The 11926-nt window shown below is 37.8% G+C and overlaps 1 protein-coding gene across 2 annotated transcripts; it reads right to left on the minus strand.

Moving 5' to 3' along the window:
- Positions 1 to 1923: 1923 nt before the first annotated feature.
- On the minus strand, positions 1924 to 10935 carry pla2g12b (phospholipase A2, group XIIB). Of its 2 annotated transcripts, none has more exons than XM_029702840.1 (4): positions 10104 to 10935; positions 9006 to 9094; positions 5043 to 5208; positions 1924 to 2940 (listed from the first exon to the last, which is right to left on the minus strand). In XM_029702840.1, exons 1-4 carry the CDS (start codon positions 10810 to 10812, stop codon positions 2822 to 2824), a joined length of 1083 nt encoding a protein of 360 aa, XP_029558700.1. In that variant the 5' UTR covers positions 10813 to 10935; the 3' UTR covers positions 1924 to 2821. The 2 variants fall into 2 exon arrangements, with proteins under 2 accessions (XP_029558700.1, XP_029558711.1); XM_029702851.1 differs by having other exon boundaries at positions 9018 to 9094; positions 10104 to 10933.
- Positions 10936 to 11926: the final 991 nt, after the last annotated feature.

Below are 11926 nucleotides of genomic sequence, written 5' to 3' on the forward strand. Positions count from 1 at the left end.
CCCAGGTTAATAAAGACAGCAGAACTGGCACCCAGGTTAATAAAGACAGCAGAACGACTGGCACCCAGGTTAATAAAGACAGCAGAACGACTGGCACCCAGGTTAATAAAGACAAGAGAGCAGAACTGGCACCCAGGTTAATAAAGACAGCAGAACGACTGGCACCCAGGTTAATAAAGACAGCAGAACTGGCACCCAGGTTAATAAAGACAGCAGAACGACTGGCACCCAGGTTAATAAAGACAGCAGAACGACTAGCACCCAGGTTAATAAAGAGAGCAGAACAACTGGCACCCAGGTTAATAAAGAGAGCAGAACGACTGGCACCCAGGTTAATAAAGAGAGCAGAACTGGCACCCAGGTTAATAAAGACAGCAGAACGACTGGCACCCAGGTTAATAAAGACAGAAGAACGACTGGCACCCAGGTTAATAAAGACAGCAGAATGACTGGCACCCAGGTTAATAAAGACAGCAGAACGACTGGCACCCAGGTTAATAAAGAGAGCAGAACGACTGGCACCCAGGTTAATAAAGACAGCAGAACGACTGGCACCCAGGTTAATAAAGACAGCAGAACGACTGGCACCCAGGTTAATAAAGACAGCAGAACGACTGGCACCCAGGTTAATAAAGACAGCAGAACGACTGGCACCCAGGTTAATAAAGAGAGCAGAACAACTGGCACCCAGGTTAATAAAGAGAGCAGAACAACTGGCACCCAGGTTAATAAAGAGAGCAGAACTGGCACCCAGGTTAATAAAGACAGCAGAACAACTGGCACCCAGGTTAATAAAGACAGCAGAACAACTGGCACCCAGGTTAATAAAGACAGCAGAACGACTGGCACCCAGGTTAATAAAGACAGCAGAACAACTGGCACCCAGGTTAATAAAGACAGCAGAACGACTGCCACCCAGGTTAATAAAGACAGCAGAACAACTGGCACCCAGGTTAATAAAGACAGCAGAACTGGCACCCAGGTTAATAAAGACAGCAGAACTGGCACCCAGGTTAATAAAGACAGCAGAACTGGCACCAAGGTTAATAAAGACAGCAGAACGACTGGCACCCAGGTTAATAAAGACAGCAGAACAACTGGCACCCAGGTTAATAAAGACAGCAGAACGACTGCCACCCAGGTTAATAAAGACAGCAGAACAACTGGCACCCAGGTTAATAAAGACAGCAGAACGACTGGCACCCAGGTTAATAAAGACAGCAGAACGACTGGCACCCAGGTTAATAAAGACAGCAGAACAACTGACACCAAGGTTAATAAAGACAGCAGAACGACTGGCACCCAGGTTAATAAAGAGAGCAGAACGACTGGCACCCAGGTTAATAAAGAACATGGAGCTAAATGAAAAACCCTGAAGAGTATTAACTGAAAACATGTGTAGTGTATCGTGACTAGAAATCACCACTGTATACCACTACAGTATACCACCACTCTATACCACTACTGTATATCACCACTGTATACCACCACTCTATACCACTACAGTATACCACTACTGTATACTACCACTATATATCACTACAGTATATCACCACTGTATACCACTACAGTATACTACCACTCTATACCACTACTGTATACTACCACTCTATACCACTACTCTATACCACTACTGTATATCACCACTGTATACCACCACTCTATACCACTACAGTATACCACCACTCTATACCACTACTCTATACCACTACAGTATACCACCACTCTATACCACTACTCTATACCACTACAGTATACCACCACTCTATACCACTACAGTATACCACAACTGTATACTACCACTCTATACTACCACTATATATCACTACAGTATACCACTACTGTATACTACCACTCTATACCACTACTGTATACCACTACTGTACCTACAGTACCTTAACTGAACTTAACACATCAAAATTGTATAATTAGTTATTAATTTATTCATAGAAAAGTAACAAAAAAGCCTGATAACCCCAACAGTCAATGGACAGCAACACACATAATAACAAACATCAAAACATAACACACTTATTTCTGCTCTGTAGAAGTAGCCTGTCAGTAACAGCACAGGTCCAACTAACTGATGTTTGTGTTGTGTTAGACTAGGTTATTTTGGGTGTGCGACACCCTATTCCCCACATAGTGCACTACTTTCGACCAGAGCCTCATGGGCCGTGGTCAAAAGTAGTGCACTTTGTAGGGAATAGGTTGCCGTTTGTGGACATCAGCTTGTTTTCGTACAACGTGCGCATCAAATTGCCCCATTAGCATGTACATTTGCATTCTTATGTGGGATATGATACTGACTGAAAGGTCTTCTCTCTATCAGGATTTTTTGGTTTGAGGTATGTTAATAAAATAATAACACAGTAATATGCTAACGGAGTCATAGTCTTTTCCTGAAAATATATTTGAAATATAAATATGAGTATTTATCCGCTGTCAGTTTGAGAAACAGAAATAGGTAGAAGTCAGTGTGACATGGAGATACATAATGTTCATATTTTATTCTACATACAGTAATAATCACTATTAACTGGTTGGTAAAGTCTGGTTAGGGATTTCCTCATCAAGCGTAAAGCCTCTGTCTGTTTTCATGTTGTCATAGAAAAGTGTTATATTTTCTATGTTAATAATAAAGTCATATTTTCATTTGTGCGGTGTGAAGTCCCACTGTATGAATCCATGTTGAGTTCCAAGCACCCTTTCCAATGATGATCCATGCAAGAGGATATTGTCCTGTATGTTCTCTACAGCTCGTCCCTCTCCTCCCAGCTTTCTCTCGTGTTGAGTAGTGTTGTGTCCCAGCTGGGCTTCTCTACAGCTCGTCCCTCTCCTCACCCTCACAGTAACATGCTTCCCTCTGGCTGTTCATGAAGGATCTGCAGCCCAGCGTCCACACGGTGTTGTACAGAGCATCTGCTACAGTCTCACAGGCTGGGCGGGGGAGAGAGACAGAAGGTTAGGGTTGAGAGAGATTATTTTCCCCTTTGTACTTTAACTATTTGCACATCGTTACAACACTGTATATAGACATAATATGACATTTGAAATGTCTTTATTATTTTGGAACTTCTGTGAGTGTAATGTTTACTATGAATTGTTATTGTATATTTCACTTTTGTTTATCTACTTCACTTGCTTTGGCGATGTTAACATGCGTTTCCCATGCCAATAAAGCCCTTGAACTGAATTGAGAGCGAGCGAGAGGGGCTATGATGAGAGAGAGATTTGTATTTGATCGTGTTCATGGTTTTTGCTGTTTGTTCTTTGTTATAGAGCCAAAAAGATTGGAGAAGTGGTTAATCCATACATCTCCATTTTGGATAGATAACTCTTTATGTTGTTGTTTGTTTAGTGTTTTCCAATTTTCCCAGAAGTGGTTAGATTCTATGGATTCTTCAATTACAATGAGCTGATTTCTGACGTGCTGTTCCTTCTTTTTCCGTAGTGTATTTCTGTATTGTTTTAGTGATTCACCATAATGAAGGCGTAGACTCAGGTTTTCTGGGTTTCTATGTTTTTAGTTAGATAGGTCTCAATTACTTTCTTATGTTTTGCATTCTTCATCAAACCATTTGTCATTGTTGTTAATTTTCTTAGGTTGTCTGACATTTTTTTTATTTGATAGAGAAGCTGAGAGGTCAAATATACTGTTTAATTTTTCTACTGCCAAGTTTACACCTTCACTAATACAGTGAAACGATTTGTCCAGGAAGTTGTCTAGAGGGGATTGAATTTGTTGTTGCCTAATAGTTTTTCTCCATTGCTTTCTACTCTAATATTTTATACCCCTTGATCTTCAAGAATAGGACTTGGAAATATAGATTAGCCAAACTGTTTTACCTGAGCATAACCCCAAATATAAGGATTTATTAGCTTACTCTGTTTATGATTTTGTTATCACGGACTGATTGGGCTCATTGCTTCGAGTTGAAACAACCTGGACTCAGGTGTAGACGTAACATAGTAAAAATAACTCAGAGACACTCCAATTAGTATGATATGGTATGTATTAATTTGTGGCTGTCCATCATACATTTCGGATGATATGTTACCAATTACAATTCATATGATATGTTACGAATTGCAATTCGTACAATATGTTACAAATTGCAATTCGTACATTATGTTACGTATTTGCTAAACGTATGAAATGTTACGAATTCCAATTTGTTGTGGCTAACATTAGCTAGGTGGCTATTGCTAACATTAGCTAAGTGGCTAATGTTAGCTAGGCTAGTGGTTACGGGTTAGGGTTAAGGTTTGAGATAGGCTTAAAACAAAAATCTCAAAAACATCTTTCTGTCGCTGGATTCGAACATGCAACCTTTGGCACCAGAGGCAGATGCTTACCCAAACCTACTTGAAGGCAACAGCGCTCACTATTGCCTCTAGTGGCCGGTTTCCCCCTCATCTCCCGACGTCCACAGACATGGATGGACGTTTAATACTGACTTGTATCATGGGTGACCTGGCTGCACTTAGGGGGGAACAAACTTCAACTTGCACTTTCTTTTATCCTGAATTGGATCTCATTAAGAAAACAGAAAGGTGTGATAAAGGATTTTTCGCCAACATCCTTTCTAAATTGAAAATAATCCTATAAGTAATAATTTACTTTAGTATCTGTAATCTGATTACAATATTTTTGCTGGTAACAACGGATTACAGTTTAAATATTTTTTTTAATCAGTTATATGTACTGTAACATATTTCATGGGGAATAACCCTACTGACTGACTGAGGGAGAAGAATGGGTAGGGGAAACCTTCTGGATGAAGGTTGAACAACTGAATGAATTCAACTGAAATGTGTCTTCTGCATTTAACCCAACCCTTCTGAATCAGAGGTGCGGGGGGCTGCCTTAATCGACGTCCATGTCATCGGCGCCCGGGTAGCAATTGTTGTTGGGGGTCAACTGCCTTGCTCAAGGGCAGAACGGCAGATTTTTCCAACATGCCGGCTCAAGAGAGTGAGTGAGTGCATACGTCAGTGAGCGAAGGAGAGTATATACTCCTGTGGCTATAGTAACTCACCTTTGACCTTTGACACAAACCCCAAGCTCTTCTTCAGGTCAGAGCAGATAGCGTGGAGACACCAGCGGTACTTGGAGTCACAGCGGTACTTGTTGGAGCCACAGGTGTCATAACAACTGTCCAGCTGGTTACAGCACTGAGTCATGGCTGGGATGCCAATGTCAAACTGTATGGGATAATACATAGGATTTAAATAGAGATTTATACATTCTATATAGGGATTTATACATTCTATATAGGGATTATACACTATATAGGGATTTATACATTCTATATAGGGATTTATACATTCTATATAGGGATTTATACATTCTATATAGGGATTTATACATTCTATATAGGGATTATACACTATATAGGGATTTATACATTCTATATAGGGATTATACACTATATAGGGATTTATACATTCTATATATAGAGATTTATACATTCTATATAGGGATCTATACATTCTATATAGGGATTTATACATTATATATAGGGATTATACACTATATAGGGATTTATACATTCTATATATAGAGATGTATACATTCTATATAGGGATTTATACATTCTATATATGGATTTATACATTCTATATAGGGATTTATACATTCTATATATAGGGATTTATACATTCTATATAGGGATTTACATTTACATTTTACATTTAAGTCATTTAGCAGACGCTCTTATCCAGAGCGACTTACAAATTGGATTTATACATTCTATATAGGGATTTATACCTTCTATATATAGGGATTTATACATTCTATATAGGGATTTATACATTCTATATATTGGGATTTATACATTCTATATAGGGATCTATACATTCTATATAGGGATTTATACATTCTATATAGGGATTATACACTATATAGGGATTTATACATTCTATATATAGGGATTTATACATTCTATATAGGGATTTATACATTCTATATAGGGATTTATACATTCTATATATAGAGATTTATACATTCTATATAGGGATTTATACATTCTATATAGGGATTTATACATTCTATATAGGGATTTATACATTCTATATAGGGATTTATACATTCTATATATAGAGATTTATACATTCTATATAGGGATTTATACATTCTATATAGGGATTTATACATTCTATATATAGCGATTTATACATTCTATATAGGGATTTATACATTCTATATAGGGATTTATACATTCTATATAGGGATTTATACATTCTATATAGGGATTTATACATTCTATATATAGAGATTTATACATTCTATATAGGGATTTATACATTCTATATATAGAGATTTATACATTATATATAGGGATTTATACATTCTATATAGGGATTTATACATTCTATATATAGAGATTTATACATTCTATATAGGGATTTATACATTCTATATAGGGATTTATACACTCTATACTTTATTTAACCTTTATTTAACCAGGAAAAGCCCATTGAGACCCAGAGTCTCTTTTTCAAGGGACACCTGGCCAAGAAGGCAGCAACAATCAATACATTACAGAATTATAACATACAACAATACAATACAACATGATCCAGCCTAAAAAAAGCATTTACACTTCTCAGTAACAGTCTCCCATCAATATTTTAAATTCATTCAGTGGCACTAACATATCTAGATGAAGCATGGATTGTAGACTATTCCATGCGTCTGGTGCACAAGAAGAGAAGGCAGTCTTGCCTAATACCGTGAATGTCCTGGGGACTTTAAGTAGCTACCACCTAGCAGACCAGGTATGGTAACTGCTGGTGGTGAAGGAGAGTTTACCCAAAAGGGCTTTCTAGATGAACACATACAAATGTATCTTTCTGCGCATATAAAGTGAGGGCCAACCTACCATTTGGTACAATGTGCAATGGTGGGTGAGTGACTTGGCATTTGTAATAAAGAGCAAGGATAAACAGAGTCCAGTCTCTGTAAGACAAAGGAGGTTAGGGATTTATACACTCTATATAGGGATTAATACAGTATATAGGGATTTATACACTCTATATAGGGATTAATACAGTATATAGGGATTTATACATTCTATATAGGGATTTATACATTCTATATAGGGATTTATACACTATATAGGGATTTATACTCTACATAGGGATTTATACCTTCTATATAGGGATTTATACACTATGTAGGGATGTATACTCTACATAGGGATTTATACACTCTATATAGGGATTTACACACTATATATAGGGATGTATACACTATATAGGGATTTACACTACATAGGGATTTATACACTATATAGGGCTGTATACACTACATAGGGATTTATACACTACATTGGGATGTATACTCTACAAAGGGATTTATACACTATATAGGGATGTATACTCTACATAGGGATTTACACACTATGTAGGGATGTATACTCTACATAGGGATTTATACCTTCTATATAGGGATTTATACACTATGTAGGGATGTATACTCTACATAGGGATTTATACACTCTATATAGGGATTTACACACTATATATAGGGATGTATACACTATATAGGGATTTACACTACATAGGGATTTATACACTATATAGGGCTGTATACACTACATAGGGATTTATACACTACATTGGGATGTATACTCTACATATGGATTTATACACTACATAGGGATGTATACTCTACAAAGGGATTTATACACTATATAGGGATGTATACTCTACATAGGGATTTACACACTATGTAGGGATGTATACTCTACATAGGGATTTATACCTTCTATATAGGGATTTATACACTATGTAGGGATGTATACTCTACATAGGGATTTATTCACTCTATATAGGGATTTACACACTATATATAGGGATGTATACACTATATAGGGATTTACACTACATAGGGATTTATACACTATATAGGGCTGTATACACTACATAGGTATTTATACACTACATTGGGATGTATACTCTACATATGGATTTATACACTACATAGGGATGTATACTCTACATAAGGATTTACACACTATATATAGGGATGTATACTCTACATAGGGATTTATACACTACATAGGGATTTATACACTATATAGGGATTTATACACTCTACATAGGGATTTATACACTATATATAGGGATGTATACACTATATATAGGGATTTATACTCTACATAGGGATTTATACACTATATATAGGGATTTATACACTACACATAGGGATTTATACTCTATAGGGATATCTACTCTACATAGGGATTTATACACTCTATTTAGGGATTTACACTACATAGGGATTTATTCACTACGTAGGGATGTATACTCTACATAGGGATTTATACACTATATAGGGTGTATACTCTACATAGGGATTTATACACTATATAGGGATTTACACACAATGTAGGGATGTATACTCTACATAGGAATTTATACACTACGTAGGAATGTATACTCTACATAGGGATTTATACACTATATAGGGATGTATACTCTACATAGGAATGTATACACTGTGTAGGGATGTATACTCTACATAGGGATGTATACACTATATAGGGATGTATACTCTACATAGGAATTTATACACTATATAGGGATGTATACTCTACATAGGGATTTATACTCTACATAGGAATTAATACACTATACATAGGGATTTATACACTATGTAGGGATGTATACTCTACATAGGGATTTATACACTCTACATAGGGATTTACACACTATATAGGGATGTATACTCTACATAGGGATTTACACACTATATAGGGATGTATACTCTACATAGGAAGTGCTATCTAGAATTTAAAAGGCTTCAGCTGTCACCATAGAAGAACCCTTTTGACTCCAGGTAGAACCCTTTTGGGTTCCATGTAGAACCCTTTCCACAGAGGGTTCTATATACAGCCCTAAAAGTCTAATATATATTGTATGAATAAACAGCAGGCTCCAGTTTACGTATTAGTACAGTATAATAAACAGCCTGTAGTTAGTGACAGGAAACATACACTATCAGGTACCTGGAATCCTAGGAGGTTGGCGCTGCAACCGTTGGGCTCTGGGGTCACGTAACCATAGCGATGCACAGGTGTTTTACCTGATAAGGAAATATAAACAACTTTTAATCCAACCCTTGTGCAGATGATTAAAATATTAATTAAGAGAGGTTGTTATCAATAATCACAAATTGAACGTTCTGCACTCTATGGTGACATTTATTGATGGGACCTTTTAAAAGTACTTCGGCAAAATATATATTTTACAGTTCTATTAGTTATCCCAATTCCATTGTCCATACTAGTTTAAGGTACTACTCTACTGATATCCATAATAGCCTTAACTTTAGGATATGGAGAAATGTATTAGGCTAGTGTGGATATTGGAATTGAACCTGTAGGTCATGCTGTACTAACTATGGTCTGATGTGTACTATACCTCTGTCATCTGGTCAATCTATATCACTGAGACTCACTGAAGTGATCTATTATTAATGTAATGTTAACATGTAATGTAAACATGTAATGTAAACATGTTAACACTGACCTCAACTATTCCTCTCTCATCAATATCACAGATAGATAATATAAGAATATACGTCTATTGACGAATGGGCCTCATGTTGGTAAACAGCCAAACAGTTCAATCAATTACTATTGACCATAAGTATGATAAACAGATGAACACAGAGGGGAGACAGAGAGAAGCCTAACCGGCGGTCTTTATTTGTAATAGCCTGAATGGTTACAATGTGATCTGTTATTTAGGAAATCAAGTTTGACTCTATACTGGATCAAGGATAGCAGTCAGCATCAAGATTTTGTTACATTCAGCATCTAGGTTTTAGTTACATTCAGGGCTTGAATTCATCGCGGAAGTTCAGCGCTATAGCGCAATTGACGTTTAAAGGCAATGTTACCGCATTTGCGGAGACTGCATTCACACGGTAAACGCTGGTAAAGGCAGCATATGTCGGCTCAATCTGAAATGACGGATTGAATCGCGTCCTAGGTGTATATAGCCAGGCTTGACATGGCAACAGCATGGTGGCATACTGAGATGTTACTGTAATCACTGATAGACACACACAACCACTGTCTCATCCTTACCGTATTTGCACTTGTATTGACACACTCCATTGCGTCCCCCCATCAGTTCCACAAGAGAGTCAAAGTATCCGTTGGCTGCCTGGAGGCTCTCTCTGACGGAAGCCAAACCCCATCCAGAGTCCTCTTCCTGGGCTTCGAAGACAGGTATCACAGAGCTGGCTGGGTCCTCTGCAGGAGCATCTGCGTCTGCTGCCTCTTCAATGGGCTCCTCCACTGCCTTCCCAAGGGTCTCCTGGTCAGCCAACTCTTTCAAGATGGCGTCTTGAATCTCTGTCTCTTCAGCGAGGTCTTCCTTCTCCACCTGGGCAGACAACTCTGTAATCATTGCTTCTGTTATCAGGGCCTCTTTTTCTTCTTCTGTTCTGATAAGGGCGTCTACAGGGACATCTGCTACCAGAGCATCAGCAACTGGGGTGTCCTCAACCGGCTCCTCGGCTACAACCGCGTCAGCTACAGCGACATCTGCAACAGGCTCACGTGTCACCAGGGCTTCTGCCACAGCCTCAGCAGTATCAACGACCGGGCCACCTGCCGGCACGGTATCAACTTCCGACGGAACTCCTACAACAGCAGAGGTGTGAACCCTGAACGTGGTCGGAACAGCAGGAGGGCCGTCCTCTTCACGGATTGTCCTCCTGACCAGAGAAGCAGACATCCCAGAGGAGAGGCAGATGAAGAGCAGGAGGAAGGATAGGGTACAGGGAAGCATGGTGGCCTGGTAGACAGAGAAAGTCACTGCACAGGTTAGTCTGAGAGGAAGACGTCCACATTTAAACAGACTCTGAGAGTACTGACTGTGTCTGTGTGAGAGGCAGAGAGGACTTTGGCCACTGATTAGGTCAGGGAGACAGCAAGGCATAAACAATCAACGCTGGGTTCAAAGGTCAATAATCCTTTCCCACTGGGCACACCACGTCATTTCAACGTAGAAAATTGGGTAATATTTAATTAAGACGTTGATCCATGAGATTTAAACCTTTTTTCACCCACTCAAAAAGACAGCCAGAAGTGTGTTGAAATCCTAATGTGTTATCACTATGTTTTCAACCATCTAAAAGCACAACCAAATAACAATGGAAAAACAATGTCAGATATTTTGTACTTATGCAACAACTTAATGTGTTATCACTGTGCTTAATCTAATAGCAGAACCAAATGACCTGGATTACAGTTGAGATTACATTAAATGTACATTGTGCAAGTGATCAATGCTGTTGGAGATTCTGTACAGATTACATTATAGAAATTGTGAAGATTTACATAGACCTGCAACCTTTGCACGCCATCTTGAACATGAACGCTTTCTATGATTACATAAAACAACATTTATAGTTACAACAGGCTAACCTCAAAATGTGGTCATAGATGATGCTCATTTTTAAGGTTGAATAAATAATATTACATTCGTTTGTAAGATAACTTTAGTTTATTTTCTGTTTTACAAAAGTAATATTGGATTGTGTTTGGTTTACAATGCAACCAAATATCAAGGATATCTAAGACTTGGATAGTTTAATCTGAGCCACTTGCTTAATCCTATTCTTGAATTTGTATTTTTTGGTTTAGTTGGAGACATAAATCCAAAATATAATTTGTTAACAAGTTAATAGTCTATTTACTGTCTTGCGAAATTGATATTGAATTGTGTTTGGTTGTCAATGCAACATAATATCAATATTTGAAGGAGATTTATCTTTTGTGCCACTGACTGGCTTTAATTCCAGTTTGTCTACAAATGAATAATTGATATGTTGGCTTCACGTCTCCGTCTCAACCAACAGTCAAAGCTAAAGAATAGGACTAAATCCAATCACATTTTATTT

Source organism: Salmo trutta, chromosome 2, assembly GCF_901001165.1.
Source record: "Salmo trutta chromosome 2, fSalTru1.1, whole genome shotgun sequence".
NCBI classification, from domain to species: domain Eukaryota; kingdom Metazoa; phylum Chordata; class Actinopteri; order Salmoniformes; family Salmonidae; genus Salmo; species Salmo trutta.

What these genes read in the sequence shown, in the direction of transcription:
- pla2g12b (XM_029702840.1), bottom strand. Translation starts at nt 10,812, where the DNA reads ATGCTTCCCTGTACCCTATCCTTCCTCCTGCTCTTCATCTGCCTCTCC. An exon ending in TCAATACAAGTGCAAATACG is followed by an intron (nt 9,095 to 10,103) that starts GTAAGGATGAGA and finishes TTTCCTTATCAG; the next exon opens with GTAAAACACCTGTGCATCGC. An exon ending in GTTTGTGTCAAAGGTCAAAG is followed by an intron (nt 2,941 to 5,042) that starts GTGAGTTACTAT and finishes TCCCCCGCCCAG; the next exon opens with CCTGTGAGACTGTAGCAGAT.